The 24,056-nt window shown below is 49.0% G+C and overlaps 1 protein-coding gene across 2 annotated transcripts in view; it reads right to left on the minus strand.

Annotated features, from left to right (window-relative positions):
• The window catches only part of SEMA3C (semaphorin 3C), a 275,215-nt gene extending 258,159 nt beyond the window's left edge, over positions 1-17,056 (minus strand). Inside the window, exons 1-2 of one of the 2 annotated variants that reach the window (XM_069627800.1) lie at positions 16,788-17,056; positions 14,741-14,867 (exon numbers count right to left, since the gene is read on the minus strand). In XM_069627800.1, coding sequence (XP_069483901.1) covers positions 14,741-14,843 — 103 coding nt within the window. In that variant the 5' untranslated portion in view covers positions 14,844-14,867; positions 16,788-17,056. Of the gene's footprint in view, positions 1-14,740; positions 14,868-15,215; positions 15,328-16,787 lie in introns of those variants that run through there. The other variant, XM_069627799.1, reaches the window with a different exon arrangement.
• Between the last annotated feature and the right edge of the window lie 7,000 nt (positions 17,057-24,056).

The following is a 24,056-nucleotide window of genomic DNA, read 5'->3' on the forward strand; positions in this document are numbered from 1 at the left end:
CTTAGTGATCGAGGTGTTTGCATGACCATTCCGATGCCGAGAGGCTGCACGGATGATTCCGTTAATACGTGTTTGGTGAAAATGTGGGCCGTCCCTCAAAATGGCTACTTTTTGACATAAAATGTTGAAGAACATGAATCCTGCCCCTTTGCCAGCCCTCTACGCAAGCCACGCCCACTGTGGTATCTCGTGAAAGGCGCTTGTCGGCTTGCCCAGACATTCCAGGCCTGCACGAACTCCACACAAGTCCCAAGAAAGTGCCGCACAGTCGGTTCCCTGAATTGTCGAATGCAGGTGTAAGTCCCCAACTTTTCACGCAAATAATTTCTAGAATCGGGCCCACAGAGTTCATATTTTGAATGTGTAGTTTTGTTGGGGATTTTGAGTAGATGTTCTGGAACCTTCTGCCTGTATACATTACCTTGGTATGAGATTGGGTACATGGCAATAGTGCGCCTTATATGACATTCATAGGCTCTAAAACGACATACTTCACCGCCCATCATGTCTGCTAAGGCACATCATTAGTACTCCATTTAACTGAACATATTGTGGCTTGATTTATGTGTTCCACCGCTATAGGCCAAGCAACAAACTATAAAAAGGCATTTAATCTCATGGAGCGGCGCTGGAATGTGGACGCCCTAATGAATCCAGCTGCGTGCATTCAGAATGTCGGGTGTAAAAGTAGCTTTATTCCTCCAGCATCATTTGACGAGAGGGGCCTACTAAAGAGCTGGATTGCAGCAACCTGATGAACGTTCCAGAATGTCAGGGCTTGGCCTTGTGGTCTCTGACTGTCCATGCTGTGGCCGGCCAGGCTTTGGTGCAAGCACCATCCCCTTGCTAGAGTTGCCCCCTTCCCATTTTGGGATAGCGCGGACCACATGCTCATGCGGCGTGGCGAGCAAGCAGCTCCCACTGCGTGCCTAGACCTGTTCCTGAGGTAGGGGGTCTTCCAGGGGGGGAGCCTGTCCAGGCTGCACTTGGTGGTTCAAACAGGCGCAGCTGGCCGAGGCGTCCACAGCTCAAAGGAAGCCTCGGCTTCCGCTCAGATAGTCTTTGTAGGGCATTGCACTGCACCTGCTGTCGCCACTCACCTGGGCAGGGAGCTGTGCTATGAAGGCCACTCACCTGGCTGGATAACCCAACATTTCTATGATGGAACGCACCAATTCAGATCAATGCTTTTTCTTCTTGGTCTATCAAAATCCTGACAAAATATTTTCAACAATAGCTTGGATTCAGAACTGTTCTTTACACAACTCACAGTGGTCTACTCTGCAAGCTTGGGGATTTTAGTGCAAGACAGCTGGCGATCCAGAGATTGCTCACCCCCATGTTGTGCATGGACTACATTCTAGACGGCCAGCGGAGGACTCACCCTGTCCACCTCTCAGGGAGCCTTTCCCCCAACGTAGCCCCTTCCATGCAAACTGGGAAGTCCTTGGGTCCCTTTGGTTTCAGTCGGTAAATGGGACAGGAATCATCTTTTCCATCACAGAGAGGGAGGGCCATGGCCTTACAACGTTCCCAGGTGCAGTCCAGGCCCTTCACCTGGCTTCACCCAGCTCCCCAAAATCACTGCACGATCCTAAGTCCTTCCCTGACTGTCAGTCCGAGCCATGGCTCACCGCGCACACACTTGTACCTACTGTGCGAGAGCAAGTTAGAGACATCACATGGTGTCAATTCATTTAGCTTATATACATGTGTAAAGTTATAACAGATGATTTACCTATCACGTGGTGGGGGCTGAAGACGATGAAAGTTTGCGACCGTTTGCACGTCTCGCAGCTGCCTATTCAGGCCTCATCCGGAATGCCATGCACGTTTCGTGCACGTTGACCGCTGTGCATGAGTGCTAGGGTTGGCCGGCCTCCTCCCCATGCGCACACACACACACTCGCCGGCCTCCTTGAGTATTCCTCACACGCCCTGAGTCCATGCATTTATTCATGAGTGGCCCTTCTGAAGCCCGTGGACCAAACACCGGCTCTAATCCCTCTGTGATGCAAAGTCCAGGCCCAGCAGAGCCGAGCAGCGGCGCGCACACAGCTGCACTCCCCGGGAACCCTCTCCCTCAGATCTGCCGTGAGGACCCGACCTTCAGGCGCTTGCCCTTCTCTCCTTCTGGAGGTGTGAGCAGGAGTTCTGCGGTTCGGCGCTCCCCTGGTGGCGCATCAGATGGAATAAGAAGAACAGGGGCTCAGCTCCCTCTACTCATTTGTAATACTGCCCATCACCCAACCCAAATCCAAAGCTGCGCGCGCCAGGGCTGCCAGCGATGTATGCGATGCCGGCGGTGGGCTTTGCTGCAGCAGAAGAGTCTGTGCGATGCTCTCATACAAGCTGTTTAGGGGTGAGGGACACATCCCTCCCTGTCTGGCACACACTATAGCCCTGCCAAGGAGGGAGACTTCGGCCTCTTTCTTGCTTCTTTGCCAGCACAAGACACAACACTGTAAAGGTGGCATTACAAAACTTGACACGAGGTGGTCGACATTAGCATAAGGGGTTACACTGTATCCTTACAGGGCAAGCAGAAGGTTTATTGCACTAGAGCAAACTTCAAAGATTGTCACCGGCTGCCATCTCAGGGTACTGGTGCCCGAAAGCAACCTATACCATGCACAGCTCCAGGTAATATGCCGGCTTGCGAGGCACACCTGCACACCTTCACACCTGGCCTCTTTCCCTACGGCTCCTCACTGATGCCGAGGCACCTTCTTAGAGCACACCCTGAAACATTGCCCACTGGGAGGTGCTGCTAGCCCCCAGTCTCTCCAGCAGAGGCTGGGCACGATCTTAAAGACGCACCCTCTGCCAATCTCCAAATATAATATAAAGGAAATGAGGGTACATTTTGAAATTGAATGATGATAACTCAAACTCAGAAAATGTTTGTTGTGCATTTGGCATATAAAAATGTGAACGGATTAGCCCCAAACACATAGACCTGTGCACTCAAGAGTGGGAAGGTGATACCTGTAGGCTGTGTCCACCCAGTCCCATTCAGTTGGAATGTGACAGCTAGGAGTACATCAAGGCATCTCAAAAGGAGGAGGGCAAAACCTTCCTCACACCATGGCCAGTCTTATTAAATGACAAAGGCGCCATGTATCCGCCTTGTCGTTCATTGACCCGGATGGTGGGAGCTATGCATACTGATGACAGTTCATTCAAGCAGCCCCACAAGAGGCCTGGTAGCAAGGCTAACAAAAGACTGAAGACCACAGCACCTTTCACATTCATCTGTGTCAACCTGAAGCCAGTTCCCACCTCTTCCTATCAAAGGCAGTAAAATGTCATGTCTGGGACACCCGTCTAGAGTGGTCAACCCCACAGGGGGACTTCATTCAGAATGTAAGAGTATATGGTTTTGCAGCAACCAAAAGTCTGGTCTCGCTGCAGCTTCAAGGGAGACCTGCCCCTTTAATCAGGAACCACAGAGAGCTCCATTGACCAGAGAGACCGTTTGATCCACAACAAACAGGAAGACGAGTGGGACTTATTATCACATGTATTCACCCCCATTGCAACAGGAAATGTAAAGCCCTCTAGTTATGACCTCACGCATATGATATGATATGATATGGTATTTGTAACGCACCTATACACAAGTGTTTCAAGGCGCGACGAGACAGGGAGGGAGGGAAACAAGGGGAAGACAGACAAACGATCCTACTAGGCCAGGTGTCATTCAGATCGCGCAAGTGCAGAGGTAAGGGGAAAAGGAGGAAGTGCAGGGGGAGGAGGTGGGGGGGAAAGTGCAGTACAAGGTAAGTAGCGTAAGAAATAATAATTAATAAATAATAAATAAAAAGGGCCAGCTGGTGGCAAGTGCGAGGTAAGTGCAGAGCAAGTGCTGGGAAGGGGGCTGTAGGGTACAGTGACAGTCCCACAGTGCACGGGGAGCCAGGGAGGCAGTGCAAGTGGAGAGTGGCTGGGCCCTGGACCGAGGTTGCTGAGAGTGGCCCAGATGCAGGTTTAGTGCTGAATTCAGTGGGGGGTTAAGCAGGTTTAGCAGGGGAGAGGGAGAGAGAAGGCAGAAGCGAAGAGGAAGGTTTTGAGGTGCTTCCGGAACCGGAGATGGTTCTCCTCAAGTTTCAGGGAGGCAGGAAGGCTGTTCCAGAGGGAGGCCCCTGCTGCGGAGAGAGATCTACCCCCAGCTCGTTGCTTCGAGAAGCGGCTGACCATGAGGGAGTTGGAGACGGATGAGCGAAGGGCTCGTGAAGGAAGATATTTAGGAAGAGAGAGTTGAAGGTATTTAGGTCCCTGGCCCCAGAAGGCCTTGTGGACAATGCAGAGGGTTTTGAACTTAATCCTCGCAGCCACTGGGAGCCAGTGAAGGGATTTCAGTCCTGGAGAGATACGGTCCCTGGGCTTGAGGCCAAGGACAAGTCTCGCAGTTCTGTTCTGGATAAGTTGCAGAGGGCGGAGAGTGGAGGCAGGCAGATTAAGATAGAGGCTGTTACAGTAGTCCAGCCTTGAGAGAACCAGGGCTCGGGAGACAGTGAGCTTCTGGGGGAAGGAGAGAAAGGGAAGAATACCTCTGAGGAGGTGCAGCTGGTAGTGTGACTTAAGGTAAGGTAGGCTTAGGCCACACCAAGCATACAGGGGCTTGGTGTGGCCTAAGCCTACCTTACCTTAATTAATCAATCGTGGGGCCTCACCAACAATAAATGGGTTCCATTTGGCTTCAAAAGAGGGTTGAGCCCCACTTTTGGCAGATAATCTGAAGACTGTGCAAGGAGTAGGAAGAAGAAGAACTCATCCTTGTAACCTAGTTGAAGGTACAGTCTCCCTTACAGCTTCCACCATTGAAGAAAGGGCCGCAATATCCAAAGCGCAAAGCAAGATCCCTCCCGTTTGTGTCTTTTCATACATTGTGTGAGGAGTCTGAAATGAGGTACACTTCAACATTATCCAAATGCCTTTTTATTAAAACTTTAATGCAAAGCCCTTCCTGTACCTGTTCTAATGAAAGTGTCTCAAGCAAACTCATACCTTTTAGATACAGTGTCTTGTCATCCAACTCTGAAATCAAAACTAGGTATCTGACCCGCCACTAAAGATGAACACCACAACTAAACCAGAAACATTCTACTAAGCAGACAAATATGTAAATCCAGCAAATGTACACATTTGCAAATCGGCCTCTGCCTGAATGACAACAAAACAGAGATACTGATCCTGGGTTCCGACTCTAACCTCAAAAAATTCAGCCCTAACTACAGTGCCTTCAATATAGAGGGCAATAGAATCAAAGTGGCAACAGAGGTAAAAACACTAGGTTTCTACCTCGATTCCACATTATCTCTCAAGAAACAAGTGAACTCCCTGGCCTCATCTACAGCCTACACCTGCAAATTAATCAAGGCCTGCAGACCCTACCTCCCCAAAACCAACTGCATCACACTAGGCAATGCCTTAATAATGTCCAAACTAGACTACTGCAGCACCCTATATACAGGTGCCAATAAAACTATCAAATAAAATGCAAATACTGCAGAACAACGCTAACAGAGCAGCCTTGGACATACCCCGCAGAGAGCATATTTCCAATATTAGGAAAGACCACCAGTGGTTAAAAATTAGCGACAGAATTCTCCTCAAGACGCTATCCATCACCTACAAAGGTCTCAACAAAACCGCGCCACTATATATCTCGGCTAGACTGACCAGAAAAACCCCCGGACACCACACCAGAGCTTCCAACCATCTTCTACTTGAAACACCTAGATTTAGACTTACGAAATCGGGCGGTGCGAGCTTCCCTGTTAGAGCTGCCCATGCCTGGAATGCACTTCCATCTACATCTGAATTTAGAGTGTACTAAGAGATGATCAGCCCTAAAGTGAAAAGTTGACTTTGGACCAATGACACCCACTAAATTGGTCCCCGGCTCTAGACCCTGGATCTATGCTTGTAAATACCCTGAAACTTGTAACATGGAACATCACATCACATGGGGGGAAAGAGATATTACAGTATTTACAGTGCAAATATACAAGCTGTTGTACTCTCCTGAAACTTAGACTAACATGTATGCATTTACTGTATGTAACCAAGCCTAAGTATTCTTGTTACTGCTGCGCCCGGCTACCCCAGGGTTTGGAGCGCATTATCAAATAACTAATAAACCATAGATAGTTTGTCAACAGAAACTCAGTTTCCAGAGGATGATACGCTTCTCCTGAACTGAACAATTTGGAAAGTCTTCACTGTTTAATTGAAGAAAGTAACAAGGAATCAGCAGTGAGTTACCCAAAGAAGGATGTCCTGCTTAATAAACATGTTGATACTCCACCTCGAGAATCCAGAGGAAGTGAACCCACAGACCTAGGGCCCTTTAAGATGAGGTAGCAATACTTAGAGATGGATGGCGATCCAGAATTTACTCAATCATCAATATGTAAACTGACTCAGGAAGTTGGCATAACACATTAGTGTCAATAAAACAGTACTCTAAAACAGGGAGTTACAACGGACATCAACAGATGTTTGCTCGATTTGACTATGAAAGTTGTGTTGGTTATAGAGTGCGTTGACATAATACTGGCATGTAGTGTGATGTCACATAAGAAAAAACTACTAAAACATACTTGGGGATGTGATAGGCGTAAAGGGAACATGTAAGTATATGTTCCATACTGATGGGGGAAGTGATTGGGTCTCCATCATCAGGTGGACAAATAAGACCCCTTCCAGTGCAAGTCAACTTCATCGTCACAAAATATAACACAATCCACTGTTTACCCAAACTATAGGGCTCTTTGATATGTGGCCCTGTACAATTGGTTTGGCACCCTTGTACCCTTCTGGAATATTCCATAGCCTAGCAGTATAAAGGCTACCACTCCAGGTGCAGGGAGGGTTGGCGTATTCAATGCTTCGCCTCCCAATTAGCCCAACATATATGATCACTCTTGCAGTCTGCCAGTCAAGTAAGGCTTTGAAATTGGTCTTGCAGAAGTTCTCTGTGTCTGGGTCGAGCTACACCGAAATCAAGAAGATACTCCGTTTTATTCTCAATGTCTATTTTGATCTGACCATGTGATGGGAGACCGTGTTTCAGCTCTTTGCTGCATTTAATAGTATGAAATGATGACCTTGACACCTTCAATGTTTTTCCATCCCACCTCAAGCAAAACTTTGTTTCTTTCCCACGTTCATGTAACTAATGGATGGACAACCAGGCTCACGGTGGCCTCGATTCTTGGTGCTGGGCCAGCTAAGCCTTTCTTGAATTTCTCCTTTGCCATTAGCTGTTTTCCAACTGCGCCACACTGAAAACCCTTTCCAACCACAGGGTTTCAAGCCTTGCTTCAAAGGCACTGTAGAAGATCTTGATCTTGAGGCCGGCTACATAGTGAATAGTTTGGTGCATAGCCGCAATGTATAATACATAAGACTGTCTACTTGTACAGATACAGAGATTCAAGCGTAAACTGATCTAGGTTCTATACAAAGTGCATTTTCTTCAGCATTTCCGTAACATAAGCATCTTCACCTCGAGGGCAAAATGTTGCCCCCAGACGGGCACATGAGGCAGAAGAATATAAAGATTCTATAACATTGGAAGAGGAGGCGTCGAAGAGGAGCATCCGTTTTACTCCGCAAGGCCTCACCAGTCTTCTTTTTCACTCACTCTCACACTTATGATGGGTTTATGGAGAAAGTACTGTAATATCTTTGTAAATGTATATAGGGTTTTCTCAGTGGATACCTTGTTTGAACGATTCTCTGTGTTACTACAGGCATCCTCACTGGTACTGCACGTGTCGCAATTTCCGGTTCCCAACATATATGCAACATGGGGGCCGAACCTTTGTTGGGGGTACTTGACTTCTCGACGGAAGGCAATTCCAAGCACCAGGTGACAAAACAATTGGTGCCACAAGCTTTAATCCCCGCAGAAGGACTTGAGGATGAAGAAGTCTAACATCGTGTAGGCAAAATCTCTGTGATTCGAACATAGTGTTCTTGACTATTGGAAAAATATATACCGGTGCTTCACCAAAGAGGCACTTTGTGATGGTGTAAGAGTCCTTAAACTGAATTTTCTGATTGACCGGCAGTCAATGCAATTTCCTGAGTGCTTCAGACACAGGAGATTGGTGGCCCAGTCCAAAGACAGCTTGTACTGCTCCATTTTGTGTCAGCTGCAATTTTCTTATATGAGCCCATTAGTTTGAGAAGTACCTACTATTACAATAATCTAGTTTTGTGTGAACAATACCTGCGGCAAGTAGAGGCAAGTAATGCTGTGAGAAATATGGGCCGATCTATGATAGAAGGTGTACGCAATAAGAGTGGGAGCACTTAAGGTAAGGCACATGCCTCCTGACGGATAAATATGGATTAAAAAAAACTCAAAATGTTTTAACAGATTGAGAAACTTGGTAATGTCATCCAACAATTAAGAAGCTGTTGTACTGTAGGCACCCAACCACAGCAGCAAAAACTCAACCAAGAATGAGAAACTCTGTTTTGATGTTGTTCAGGGACAGAGAACTTGCAACCATCCATCATTATATGGCTTGAAAGAAAGAGTTAGTGACTTAAACTTCATTATTACGGAGCCCTGGCAGCTTGATCACAATCTGGGTATCACCTGCATCTTTTGTGAACTGTACCCCCTAAAGCATCAAGACGGTCACACAAAGCCTTCGAGTGCATATTGAGAAAAACCAGCAACAGACGAAAGCCCTGCGTGACGCCAGAGGTAATGAAGTCCTTGCAGAGGGAGCCCTACCTTTCACCACCTTTGTAGTTCGAGGTCCAAGAAATGATTTGAACCAATGAGCTGCACTGGCAGCACACAGACTGATCAAGGTGGCCATGTCTGCAAAGACAGCGTGATCAACCAGATCAAAAGCAGCAGAAAGGACCAGGCACAGAATTAGTTCATGCTACCTCCATCCATTATTCCAGCACTGTTGGATTATAAATACAGGAGTACGGCCTTACTCCAATGACCCAGACTGTAGAGCAATAAGAAATCCAGGACACATGTTTGCTCTTTTAGGCACAAAGGGTACATTAATAAGAAGAAACGTGATGCAGCTGATTTGTGTTATGTCAGGCACATCACTAAAGAAGCTTGGACCACGCCTCCCTTGAAGCTTATCTGGGACAAAAGCTTCCTGAAAGGAGCAGTTAATAAATCTGGTGACCCATGGAACGAGGATCCTGAGAAAATCGTGAAAGAAAGAAGCGGGAAAAATGTCCTCCTTATATGATGTGGGTTTCATCTGACAGGCACTATCTGTGATTTCCCTTTCCGATGCCTCTTTAGAATCAAATAGTGGGCACACAGGGGGTCCCTCCAGTGGTTTAATTTATCCTATCTCATCTGTACTCTGAGCCGACTTTATTTGATCTAAAATACATTGCTAGCGTTGTGATGTTTCCTGAATGAAACCATTATGGATGCATTGGTAGCAATGATTGATAATACCAATGGAAGATTCTATCGCAGTCCCCTTTAGCTCCTTTACAAGTGCAAGCAATTCTTTTGGTCTTTATTTCGTCATTACTATTATGCAAACATTTCTATGCCAGAAGTTAGCAGTATTCAAAGCTAAGTAATCATGTACCTGGACTTTTTCAGCTTCAAGAGTAATATTGTATTGGTGTTTTCAGCACTTGCACTCTGCCTCGCCTTTCACTACCCTAGCACATAAGACATCTGGAGTGAACCAATGATTCGATGTAAGCGATTGAGACCTGTGCTCCAGAAGCAAAGCTACAAGTGTGTCAACAGTCTGATCAGTTGCTGATCTAAAATGATGCAATGATATCCCTCTTGCGGACTGGACTCCTTAGTCATCATCCAAGGAATGCAATAACGATCACAAATTGTCATGTGTAACCTCCTGACGGTTAGTTCCTAGTAGGAGCCGCTAGCTTACCCAAGTGAACATTTCAATGTGAAAAGGGAGGGAGAGGTACCTCAAAAAGAAGAGACTCATGGTCAGACCAAATACAATCCTCCACTTAAAGACACCTTCTGATTCTTTGATTAATTAAACTCCAATCCATAAGGGTTCTAGGACCCTGGATTAAAGGTGTGTTGGCTTCGACATGCAGCATCACGATTGCAGACCCTTCAGTCTGATCAGCATTGTAACCCACCAAATGATTAGGCCACGGGGTAGTCACCCAACACCAAAAGAGCCAATTGAAGAACAATTATTGGCCTTTGATGTTTGGATCCAAAATCCAGCAACAGTGGAGCTGTTGTAGGGAGTCTATAGTGTTATTAAAACGGAAGTATTACTTTTGTAGTAACTTCAGGCTGAAGCTGAAATATAGAATTCATGTTAATAAATACTGATCAAGATTAGGGAAATTTAAAAGCAAGATCTTCAATCACAGCTACTCGCACCGCCGCCCCGTCTAATCCCTACACGGTCCGTGTGAAGCAGCCAGTATGCATCAGGAGTCTCCAATTGCACGGCACGAGAAGCAGCTCCATGGAGCCAGGTCTCGGTAATCATCTTGGAGTACAATCTTGATGTTTTGGCAAAGTTTGCCATTTCAGCTGCGTGCCACACCAATGACTGGCTGTTCGATAGTGCCCATTTTAATGAATTCCCAGCTGGTGTAGCAGGAGACTTACTTCCCATACGATCACTACAAGCAGCTACATTAGCATCAATACTGAAATTCCTATAGGAATTCCAATACGCTTACGCCATCGTATTTGTTGCTCCCAGGTCAGAATTTTGGAAGTGCCTCGACATTTAGTTACCATTTTTCCTACAGCACATTTACTGGGGAAGACATCTTATAACAGAGCCAATAGCTGCGAATCAGAGAAACCGCAGAGCCAGGAACTCTTGTGGGACTCTTCGCTTGGGCAGGGAAGAAAATGTCTGCTTCGAGGGGGGGCTCTCACACTGTTACATGTGGGATTATGGAATTCTACAAGTGAACGCGCTGTCTGGCCCCTGTTCTGAATGGTTATAGGGCAAATGCTAGAATGCATTTCATCAAATGACAATATGCTCGAGTCAATTTGAGCAAAAAAAAGGGTCGCATTTATTTTTTTTTGGGGCGGGGGAGCCCAAACCCTGTTATAATTTTTTTTTTTAAATGTCAAAAAGGTATTTTGGGTGTTAAAAGTATATATTTTTTTCTGCTCTACTATATGTTTTTGTTTTCAGTCAAATTGACCCGAGCATTTTGTCATTCGATCAAATGCATTCGAACATTTGACCGGACACCGCTCTTCCAGTATTAGTCCCAGTTACTGCCGGGACGTGCCAGCGCCCATCTCTACATTACAGCTTCATTTACTAAGAAGGGGTATCCTCCTTTGAGACCCTCGTGAGGTCTTTCTGTCTGAGGAACAGATAATCCCAGAAGGACCCGAACAGGTTGACTTTTGGTGGGGAACCACGTTGGGAACAATTAAGCGACCCGTAGATTGCCGGCCATGATTTCATGACTTTGAGACTTGAAATGCTTGCACACACCTTGAACCCCCGCAGCACTGCACTCCCAGGAGCCCCCGTTTGCTGGAGCCCCTCACACCCTTTCTCTGGCGTGCAAAGCGGGTGGTGCAGGATCCGGGCAGGGCATCCGTGGCCTGCGTGGCCGCAGAATTTACACGTGCCGAGGAGTCCAGCTGCGGGCCACAGAAAGCCCAAGATCAGAGGATCAGCAACTGAGCTGCATGGCCCGGTGACCTTTCCGCGTACTCTTGCGGGCAGCCAGTGGGGATCAGTCCTGCAGGGCCTCGGTGACACCACACACCACCGCATGGCACAGCATGGCCAAGGCTAGGGCGGGAGAGATTGCAAGATGTGCACCGGCCAGCGTGCAGTAGCTGGCCGGTGCACATCTTGCAAACACCCGGCCCCAGCGTAGGCCCCCCTGCACGGCCAGATGTCTCAAAGCACGGCGTGGCACTGAGGAAGGGAGCAGGTCCCCAAAGCAGTATGGCCTTCTTCACCCTTTCCATCTGTGTTTACACCCCCCCCCCCCACACACCACACCACACACGTGCCTGTTCACAAGGACCGGAGACCCCATCGGCAGCACCTGCAGTTATCCACCTGCACAGAACATGGTGCCGTCCTTATTTAAGAACACATGCCTAGATCAGCAATAAAAACATTCACGTGTAGCTAAATTGCTGAACATGGCATCGCGTGAGTCCAGTGTGGCCGGCAGGTCTGAATTTCCCAGCATAGCTGCCACTGTGCCAGGAAGCACCCCGGGCTGCCTGCACAGTCCTGGGCACCGAGGAGCAGCAGCCAAGTGCGGCCGCCTGCACTATTAACCGTGATCTGATGCGGATCACTCACGTGTAATCACGCAACACGGACAACAGGCAGCCCTGTAACACTGCATTCAAGGTCCAGCCAGGACAGCTTCCCTGCACAACCAACGGGGTTGCACATGGTTGCAGCAAACTAATGGGGGAGCGGAAGGCGGGGGGGTGTAGGGGGGTACTTTCGCCTTCATCTTGATAGCGTGGGTATGAAGTGCTCACCTCTGATATGCAGCTAGTTTGCAAGTATACATCTAATGGCAGAGCGTCTCAGCGCTGCATTCCATATCATTACATTTGGAAACAATCACAGCCATTGCAATAGTGCTTGGAAATAGGGGCGGATTTAACGGTCGTCAGTGAGACAAATGGCGAGTGGGCCCCATGTGCCTGGTCCTGGCCCCGCCCCCTTCCTGTCACTTGATGTGCACAGCAGCCAGCATGTGCTGTGCTGTGACTGCACTGTCTTAGCCCGGCCCCCACTGCGGTGCTCAAGGGGCCCCAGCATGGGCCATGCCAGTGTTCAACTTCGAGTCGAAAGTGGCACTGGCAGTGCAGGTGGCATTGCACTGCAGGAGTACTCACTGATTCAGGTGGCATGTGGCCGGAGTAGAAATACTGAATGGCAACCGTTGCTCAATTGGTGGCCGACGGCAGGCCTCAGGCCTATTTTACCTGGCTGCCTGCAGGCAGCAACACTTTGTGCAGTTGCACCGGTGCACGCACGTCACATTTAGCAAGCTGAAACTTTACTCAGCATGGATAGGGGGGGCAGCTGGCGGTCCATGGGTGATAGAGCAGCAGGTGGCACAGGCAAATATTATTTCACGGCACGCCTCCCAGCGCCATTTCCAGAATGTTCCTTCCAGTCCAGACAGTTGCACTCCAAGAAGCACTTGTCTGTATGTAGTGTGAAGATGGTGGCGTGACTGGCCTTTCATTTAGTGCCTGGAGGACAGGAGCGGTGGGCGGAGGCACTGCACTCGCGCAGCAACGTGTGTGCCACAGACGGTGCCGGAGTTGTATGTATTTCATTTCCCATACGATTCTTTAGTAAACGTCGGTTTTCCAACATTCAGGGGCCAACACATGAGTCCCGTTAGAATGACTCCAGCAGGTAGGTAATAGGTTTACCCCTGGGGTTTAATAACCAGGAAACCTGAGGCAGCGCACGTGGAACGGAAAACCTTTGATCTTAGAAACCTTTGCTCACACTGCTTCTTATTTCCAGATAAATCTGTGCACGCGCCGCGCCACCGCCCTACAAATTCTGACTGGGGCTTTGACGTTGCTAGGTCAGGAGCTGCAATGGACATTGCAGCTTCTATTTGCTATGCGGGTGTGTTAAGTTAACACACCACAGCGCCAGATAAAAGACTCAGAGCACTCTAAACACTGTCAATAATGCACACTGCTACGCATTTTGTGATGGCAAAACAGGCAAAATAACCTGAAAATAAGTCACTTTAAAAAAAAATGCATCACAGTCTCCATAAAATATACTTCTGCTTCTTTCAGTGGTATTGGTGTGTGTCAGAAAAGATACATGATGTGCATTGCAAGATCTTGCAATCCATAGCATAAACATATGTGTATGGTATGGACTGCATCATATGTCCGCACTCAACCCGCTCCTGGATGCTCCTGAATTCAATGTATTAATGTAATCCTTAAATCGCACTGTAAAGTCTATATTCCAGCAGAGCTAACGTGGACACGCTTGCTGCCCGCTGCTGAATCACAGGCCAAAGAGGGTGGGGGGTAAGCCTAGGTCCTCGGAGTGCAATGGTGACTTCCCTTGGGCCTATTCACCCCATCCCCGAAGGGGATCTAATGTGTGGGTTCCCTGTTAGAATCACATTATTACGGGTCAAAATCGCCACCAAAGTCCTGCACATCAACTCCTCTTTGTGAGTTGTGCTTGGCAAGGCAGCTCTTTAGCAAAGTGCACCCCCCTCCCCCTCCTGTGGGAAGCAGACAATATTGCTAAAGTACTGATACCTACCAGCTTCATTCTGCAATATTAGCACAGCAGGCTGTGCTATCAATGGCGAGGACCCCCGCTGTTTATTCCAGTTACCTGTGCCTAGGGGACTAGGGGAGTGAGTAACTGTAAAGACAACTTCATCCATTGCTTTTGCCCCTAAAGTTGGCCATTGTGCACTCATGACCGCAATGTACTCCGCCTCCATGACCCACCCACCTTGTGCCCCTTGTCAGCTGCTGCCAACAGGGCCCTTTGCCTTCAATCTGAACCTGCGTTAGAAACCAGCGCCCTCTGACACACCTCAGCACTACACACGGCCCCCCAGCCCCCCCCCCCCCCAGGCTACGCATGATCAGTGCACACTGGAAACGTTGCGCTGAAATCATAGCAACATGTGGAGTTCGCATCAAACACACCGATAACATTGGAATGTAACATGTAGAAAGGAGGAAACATGTCCTTACCCGCAAACGTCAGATACACCCGTGGCTGCGAGTGCGTTCTTCCATGCACACAGGGTGTGCACATGAGGGCCCAGAGCAGGGGGCGCATCCATGAAGCCGCCATCGCTTCGGGATCCAGAGGCCAGGCCTAAAACAATACGAAGGAAAGGGGACTCGGGTTAACTCCAGCCACTGACTGCACTGATAGGCGGTCCCCACACGACTATCAATCATATACAGGGGGGGGGGGGGGGCTAACACGTGCCTTAGCTCGGGACTTGGTGTATCCTGTGTGCTCTAGAAGAAAGCTAAAAAAGCCGGGGTTAAATTCACTCCTAAGGTCACGCATGATGCGTGACACTCCTCACAGCTGGATGCACGAGAGAGGTGCGTGCGGCACAGCACACTTGGGTGTAGACTTGTGTTTGCAGACATGACAATGGCTTAGAGATGAGCGGGGGCAGCGCAGGGAGGGGGGGGGGATCCACCGGCGCACCTGTTCTGTTTTGGTATGCATGCCTCCGCCTTTCAACATGCCACAACGTGATGGCCCGATGTCGCGTGACAGTGTGCAGCACAGAGTACCCGGCCAGGATCACTGGATGAAAGGAAGGGCGGGCAGCATGCATGCATATATTGGGGTCTGGGGAGGGGGGTGGGGGGCATCTCGCTCTGCTTCGCTTGGCACTCTTGGCCAGCCCTGGCACCGATTATGCAGATCCGAGACTTAGGGTGGAAGCTGCTGCTACTAGCACATGGGGTGCCCCCCTTAAACCCCCCCCCCACCCCGCATAATCCGCTCCCGAAGCAGAAAGTGGAGGCGCGCAGAGAACAGATTGCTTTCTGCAGCGACAACACATGGGCCGAGCGAGGCGACATGTGATGCCAACAGATTGCCGCGGCACTGGCAACTGCGGGGCACAGGTGCCCCCCCCGGGGAAGGGGGGCGCCTTTCACCCGTGCCACCATGCGCAGGGTGTACACTCGTGAAATAATCATACGAGTGCGTGCTTTTTCCAGACATTCAATAACCCCGTTGCTTCTTAACCTTTTCCTTATTCTAGTGCTGCGTGACTAACACAGCGCTCAGAAGAATCTATAGCCCGAGCCGGGGGGCATTAGTCTGTGAATTATGCATGTGTCCGATTGGAGCCCCCACTCTGTTGTACCCGTTTCATCGGCTACTTAGTCACCCTAGAAAGCGCAAGAGTTTGCAGACATGCCTTTCACATTCCCAAGGCGAGCAGCCCCCAGAAGCCCCCAGGAGTGCTGTATGAAACTAGAAGCAGCCCCCAGGAGTGCTGTATGAAACTAGAAGCAGCCCCCAGGGGTGCTGTATGAAACTAGAAGCAGCCCCCAGGAGTTCTGTATGAAACTAGGAGAGCCCCCAGGAGTGCTGTATGAAACTAGAGGCAGCCCCCAGAAGCCCCCAGGAGTGCTGTATGAAACTAGAAGCAGCCCCCAGGGGTGCTGTATGAAACTAGGAGCAGCCCCCAGGGGTGCTGTATGAAACTAGAAGCAGCCCCCAGGAGTGCTGTATGAAACTAAAAGCAGCCCCCAGGAGTGCTGTATGAAACTAGGAGAGCCCCCAGGAGTGCTGTATGAAACTAGGAGAGACCCCAGGAGTGCTGTATGAAACTAGAGGCAGCCCCCAGAAGCCCCCAGGAGTGCTGTATGAAACTGGAAGCACTAGCTTGGCCACATCCCACTAGGGTCATTTTAAGAGGTCACTTTACAACGGTTAGAAGCGGGACAGCTCCTGCATAAACTCTAGCACAGAAACTATGCTACGACTTCCCGCCACACCACGTGGAAGACACTGTTTGGGGGGCTGTAGCACCGGAGCCACACCCCCACTTTGCAGTGTCCCCTGCTGCCCCCAGGTGCCCCTGCCTCAGACATGGCACCTGCTGCCAGGTCACGGCGTGCCCTCCCTCCTAACGTTACCAGGCACGCGTTTTACTCTCTCAAAGTCGGTGCCTCTCCACCCCGCCCCAACCCACCCCAATACTTGAACCGGGGGTGTCTAAACGAACCCCACCTTTAGCTTTAGCCAGAGCTCACTTACCCAATTTAGGCAGAAGCGAGTATTCCCCCGGAGGCTCCAGTCGGTACCAAGTCACATCAGCCAGAATCCCATCGCCTAAATCCCGGGTCCGCGGACGGCCATGAACTCCCCCCTCTGTGTCCAGCCGGGAACTCCTAGAACCCCCTTTATTCCTGGGTTCCTTGGGCGCCGGCAGCTCTGCCCCCCTCTTCCCGGGTTCGGTATCAAGTGCCAGGGAGCGCGCAGGGAAAGTGGCCGAGGCTTGACAGCGGAGCCCGGGTCTCGGGTTACAGACACCGCCCGCCCCCCACCCACCCACCCACCGCCGCAGCACCGCCTTCCAGGGGCGGTGGGGGTGCAGCATGTGCACGAGCCCCGCCCACCACCGCCGCCCGTGCATGCAGGCAGGCAGGCGCCACAGTGCACGCACCGGCCAGAGTGCCACCTCGCCCGGGGACTGGGCGCCTTACAGGGCACCATGGCCAAGGGCTTGCACGATGCGCCGCCTAGAAACGCACTCCCACCCCTCAACCAGGACGGAAAATATGAGCTCAGCCTTTTATGGAAGCGAAACCGGCGCCTGTTCTCCAGTGAAAAGCAGCGCCCGATTATTACCCTGCTCACCACATGGGATGCGCACTTTCCCCACCCCGCAGGCACTTGCGCTGGCGCAGGAGAGCGCGCACGGGCATACGCGCCAGTGGAAAGACACCCTGCCACCCTCAATGGATTCCTGACTTCACCTAAACGTACTTGCAGAGGTAAAATAAATGGCATTCTGGAGCAACATTTGCAGTTCCGCTTGCTAAGTATTTGCCAAGGCAAGCTTCATCTTTAAGTTCCCCTCTTACCTCTCATCTGCTAGCTATGTGACGGTTCAGCCTCCGGGGCACCAGTGGTCCAGGAATGAATATCGTTTTGTAAACCATCAATGAGGCCCACACCTCTAGTGCACCAGCAGGGATCCGAACAGATTGGAAACAAAAGTAAAATAGAAACTTTCTTGACCAATTTTGGTAACGTGGACGGAATGGCAGGCTTCTCTGCAGGGTCGTGGATTGGTGGTTAGTTGCAAAGCAGAGAAAATTGAACAGTCCCTTTTATCATTGGGTAACATTGTCAAGCTTGTGGTAATATTACCCAATTTGTTGTATACAAAAATAGACAGTTCTAGCACACTACAAAATACGACCCACACTGTAAAGGGACACAGAGGGCAGACAGTTTCCCAAAGCAAAGGGATGCACTCAGGATCGATTGCTTTACCAACTACCCTCCTGTCAGTATCCAAACTCTTCAAGGTTATTTGGTTTCAGCACCAAGGCAGCAATGGGTTCTCAATACCACTAGTGGGCTTTGTGGTTCTGTCTCCCTAGTCCTTTTCCAATGTCCCTGGTGCTTGAGATGATCTGGATGCTGGACAGGATCAGTCGGTTCCAGGACACTTTGCAGCTCCAGCAACAGAGTTCAAGACAGGAGACAGCTGCGGGTATCAGGCGGCAGGCAGTTTGGCAATGTGGCTGGACAGGCGGCTGCAGGCTGGCCTACACGGTGGCTTTGGGTCAATAATCGTGGTCTCTGTGCTAGTTGGCAGATCTGGAATGCTGGTCGAGGCGTCTTGTTACGCTGCAGTCACGCAAGCCGTCCAGCAATCAGTGGTGCAGCTGGTCATGGTTTGAGGGCTCGCCTGCCTTGAAAATGTCCTTAAAAGATGGATGCTGGATGATGATTGTGTGGCACTCCTCCTGCTTCTTTGTAGGACTCGTGTCCTTTCAAGGTGGATGGGCCAAAGCTCAGGAGAGTGCAGAAAGGACAAGTCCATTGCCTGCAATCAGAGACTCTCTGGCACTTCCCACCTAGGAAGCTTGCTGGCAGAATCTAGCAGGACACACAGTGCACTTGGAGGACCCATCCAGCAGCCCTCGAACCGGTACCCAGCCAGCACAATCTCCCTCTGTTCTCTGCGAGATTTTAGGGGAGGGATTTTGCTTCCCTCGTGGAATTCCTGGCCTTTCTTCACTGGCGGAAGACTTAAGGTAGCGTGTACCGTCAGCCCCAGTCCAAATGATGCAGATCAGTCGATGTCTTTTCAAAAGAGTACTGTGCCCCTCACTTTCAGTCAAATGGGCCCCACTGATTAAGGTAGGCTTAGCCAACACCAAAGAACCAAACCAGTGTCCCCACCCACAATCTTCTGTTTTGTCCTGACCTCATGCATGAGTGCTTTGCAACAGGAAAGATAACATGTACTCCTGTCACTGCTTAACCAGAGAGACACTTCCATCAATGACAGACATGAAGATGGGTGGGACTTAACTGAGCCCCCTGTGGCTCTTGATGAAATTGCAGGTCTCCCTTAGAGTTTGTGACAAGAGCAGACTCCTGCCTCCCTTAAATCACATACTTCGCCCTTCCTGAACGGGGTCTGCTCTGCAGCGGTTGTCGACGCTACTAGTGGACTCAGACACACTATTCATTGTTCTACATACAGCGGGTGGAAAGTAGCTTCAAGTTGATACATTACATATCAAAGATGTGTTAGCCCCGTCTTCCTGTTGTCTGTCCTGTGACCAAGCCTGTCACTCTCAACAGTATTTGCTGCCACAAGCCGAAGTACACAAAATATCGAAGGCACCATGGATCTGCCTCCAAATTAATTAGGAATAATCGCAAGGCACAAGGGGAGTCAGAATAAGCAACGTACGTAAAACATATCCTTGGAAGAGAAATAAGCCAAGAGGAAAACATTTTCAAGAGCCAAGTATTGGACAGTTAAAGATGCAGAAAACCTATGCCAGGTGGACTGAGCAGGTCTCCACAGGCTGAGAAGTTTAATGACACCCAGCTCAATTGAAACAAATAGCAGTAAATAGAAGCTTCAGATGGATACATTTGTGGTGTCCTTAGACGTGATTCAGGAGTCAAAAACAAGGGCTATTCATTGAGCCCAAACAAACATAATTGAAGGGAGTGTAGGTGCATAATGTCCCAGGACAGACTTGGAGTTCAACTACAAAGGAGAAACCTTGGCTTAGCGCTGGACCAATGAGAAACGATGGACTAATTGATTGGTTGTCATACTTCCCACTTTCCCAGAGGGTCATGTAGCAACCTGCTATACAATGTTGGAAACACCAACCCGTTGTCAATACTGATTTTTTCAACAATAATATGTATCAACTCACCTCTTGAATCCGGTGGGAACGCCTTAAACAGTCACACGTATAGAAACTTCATTGGCTGTACCTTTAGTATGCATATGTTATAACAAGTAACATGTTACTTTGCATTTCCATAGCGCCTTATATACCATTGCTATGTTCTGAAGTCGCTGGTAGGTTGAACGCGCTTAGGAACCGAAGTTCAAGTCAGTGGAGAGAGTAGAGAGAGTCAAAGGTGCTTGTGAGCACTGGAGATGTGTGCAGCTGGTGCGGTATTCGTGTAATAGCTGCTTCTAAGCGGTAGGTGTGGTGGTTGAGAGGTCAAGAGTATGTGCTCGTTCTGGCAGGATTTATCCAGACCGATTGTGGCTGTGTTAGGCCTGAGGAGAACGCCTGGCTGGGGGGGGGCGTAACCAGCAGTGTTTAGTTAGAGTGATGGGGAGTATGCGGCAGATGCTGGTATGAGAACAGTTATACCGAATGGTGTCATAGTATCTTTGTGTTCTAGTTGAGTGGTGGTGTAAAGAGGAGAGTAAGCATGGAGATGGAATGGTTTGGAATGCATGGAATGTCTGATGAGCATGTAACCCACTATATCACATGTAAGTAGCACAATTCTATGCACTCTGGTTCGCTCCATGCCATCAAGTCCACTCCATGCACTCCCGTCTGCTGCACTCCAATTGTTATATAAGGATCGAGTGCATATTCTACCTGTACCATCCACATACACCCGGTACCTTTCACATTTTACACCAGTATCTTCCACAAACTTAATTTGTTCTATACACATATTTCACCCTTCGATACACATATTTCACCCTTCGATACACATATTTCACCCTTCATCCACATATTTCACCCGTTACACCCGCATACATTACTCGTTCCATCAACTTACATCACTTGTTCTGTCTACATATGTCACCATTTCTTCCACAAACTTCATCCGTTCCGTCCGTCATTCAACGGCCCTAAGTAGTCATCCGCTCCACGTATTCACCCACTCTGCATACTCACCCGCTCTACGCATTCATGTGTTCTACACCCTACGCGATCAGCACACTCAACATACTCATGCATTCTACACTCTCATCTGGTCAACACACTCATCTGCTCAACAGATTCATCTGCACAGCACACTCATCTCTTCCACGCGCTTCATTTATTCTAATGATTTCATCCGCTCCATTCACTTTGATTAATTCGTCCGTGCATTATCGATTTTAGGCCATGTCACTCGTCAGAGCGTACGGTACAGATCCAGTGCGTATATCCTTTTCATGCACCACACTTGTCTCATGTACTTGACACAGACTGTATAAATGCATGGCATAAATGGAAAATACAGAATAGACGAGTCATAAGTCTGAGTACTCATTAGTCTCTTGTAGTCATTCTTCCATCCTCTTCTCTTTATTCATTTCAGCCATTTTGTTCATTTTGTACTTGTTACACCCATTTCAATAATTTAAATCGTACAAAAACAGTAATGAGGTTTATTCTTTTTTTATTCACTTCACGGCTTTGATCAACTTCACTTGTTCTATTCTGTTTGTGCTTTTAGTTTACATTAGCGGTTATTAGTTGTCACTTTCTCGCATGCCGTTGTTCAGTTTGGGTTAGATTGCGTACGGGTTAGTTTTAGGGGAAGAGCCAAGTTTTCAGTAGTTTGCGGAAAGACATTAGATCTTTAGTTAGGCGGATGTGGGTGGGAGTGCGTTCCACAGCGTGGGGGCGAAGGCTGAGAATGATGATCCGCCTAGTCTGACCGAGTTTGTTTTAGGTATGACTAGGAGGCCGGCTGAGCTTGATCTAAGAGTATGTGCAGGGTGATAGGGTTTAATTTTGTCTTGAAGATATTGAGGTCCGGTTTTATGCACTGCTCGATGGGAAATGCATAAGGTTTTGAAAGTCACCCTTCGGGCCACTGGAAGCCAGTGCAGAGTTTTAAGGGATGGGGAGATGTAGTCTCTCGGGCCAAGCGCAAGTAGCAGTTTTGGCTGCAGCATTTTGTGCTCTTTGAGTTCAAGCTTACCAACTGAATAACCTTCAGAGGTAGAGCGGGTTTGTGTAGTCCTGTCTTGATATAACAATTGATTGGACTATGGAGAGTCTGTTGGGAAAGGATAGATATGGAAAGATGCGCCTAAGAGTTTTAAGGTGGTAGCGGCAGGACTCTGAGACGTGGTTGACTTGACGCGAGAGTGTTAGGTCGGAGTCAAGGGTGCATCCAAGGTTTTTTTACTGAGTTAGAGGGAGTCGTGAGTTGCCCAGGACAGATGGCCAGGGTAGCGGGTGTGGAAGAAGTTCGGAGTTGCCACATACCATGATTTCGGTTTTGGAGCTCTGGATGACCCAAAGCCAATGTCGAGGAGGCAGGAGGGGAGGTCCGGTCGGTGGTTGGGTTTTGAGTTCAGGAATTTTAGAATCAGTTGAGTGTCATCAGCGTAGTTGTAACACAGGATGTTGTGTGAGCGAATTATTGGTGGGAGGGTGATCAAGTAGAGATTGGACAGGAGGGCAGATAGGCATGCTCCTTGTGGAACTCCTGTGTCGACTGTTCGGGATTGAGAGGAATAGGTGGAGAGTATCGTTATTTGGGACCCATCTTTGAGGAATGAGGCTATCCATTTGAGAGTGGTTCCATGAATTCCTAGGGAGTGGAGGCGGTCAAGGAGGATTGAGTGATTCATTGTATCGAAGGCGGCGGATAGGTCGAGAAGGATTAATGCGGTGCATCCCACAGAGTCTGCCGTGATTTTAAGGTCATCCCAGATTGAGGTTAGGGTGGTTTCAGTTCTGTGCCGGACCCTGAAACCTGATTGTGCGGGGTCAAGGAGATTGTTGGCTTCGACAAAGGTATTTAGTTGGGTGTAGACAGTTCGGTCAATGAGTTTGTCAAGGAACCTGGTGTTTGAGATGGGGCGATAGTTTTTGGGCTCTAGAAGGTCGAGGGAAGGTTTTTTTATTAGAGGTTTGACATTAACCATTTTGAATGCATCGGGAAAAATACCAGAGGAAAGGGAGTCATTTATGATGGATCTTGTGTGTTCTCCTGCGTGGGTAGAAGTGAACATTTCTTTGAGGGTTGTGGCTGGGCAAGGGTCTAGTGGAGAGCCGGATGGTTTGCGGGCAGAGAGAAGCTTGAGAAATTGGTCGGGTGATATTGGACTAAAGGAGTTGAACGTTGGTTGGGTAGTGTTTGCAGGCGGTGGATTTGCCGGTATGAGGAGAGGGTTGCCTGGTGAATGTAAGAGAGCCAGTTTGGTGGTTAGCGCATTTGTTCTTTCGAGAGCTGTGGCGTAAAAGTGGAGAGAGAGCGAGTCGCACAGTGATTGTGAGGGGGTTGGGACGGTGGTAGTGCATGCCGGTTTGGTGAATTCTGTGACGATTTTGTGGAGTTCTTTGCTGGGGTTTTTGCAGTTTAGGATTCGGGAGTTGTAGTGGGCTTTTTTTGCTTTTCAGATTTCAGCCTTGTACTGGTGAAGGTGTTGGGTCAGGGGGGCTCTGCTCTCCTGGGTTTTGTCTTTCTGCCATTTGCGTTCTAGGTATTTATATAGTTGTTTAGAGGTCTTTAGCTCAGGTGTGAACCATCTAGGGAACAGGCCACGGTGGTCCGATGGTTTGCAATAGGGTGTGAGCCGCATTAGCACGGAGTTGAGCCATGAGTCAAAGGCGTCGGGGGTTAGTTGTTTATTGGGTTGGCAGGTAGGTGGTGGGGACTGGAGGAGTGCGTCGGCTAGGTCAGGGATGATTATTAGTCTTTTCATGCATTTGCGTAGCTTTGTAGGTTCAGGTTCGGGTAAGGGGAGCGGTTTGGGTGAGCAAATGGTGAAAGAGACAACGAAGTGATCCTACCAGATGATGGGGGTTGGGGGGGTTTGGATTTATCTGGTTGTGAGAGCTAAAGATGGCATCAAGAGTGTGTCCTTTATAGTGATTTGGGCGGTTTATGTGTAGTTGGAGGTTAATCGCCTCTAGACTGTCACCCAGAGAGTGAGTCATAGGGTTGGTGGCGATGTCGAGCCATATGTTGAAGTCTCCAAGAAGGGTGAGGTTGGGATGGTTTAGTTGAATGGTGGCAATAGAGTCGCAGAGGTTGTTTGAGAATTGTCTATCGGAGCCT

Source organism: Ambystoma mexicanum, chromosome 12 (genome assembly GCF_040938575.1).
Source record: "Ambystoma mexicanum isolate Mex_15411 chromosome 12, UKY_AmexF1_1, whole genome shotgun sequence".
Taxonomy (NCBI): Eukaryota; Metazoa; Chordata; class Amphibia; order Caudata; family Ambystomatidae; genus Ambystoma; species Ambystoma mexicanum.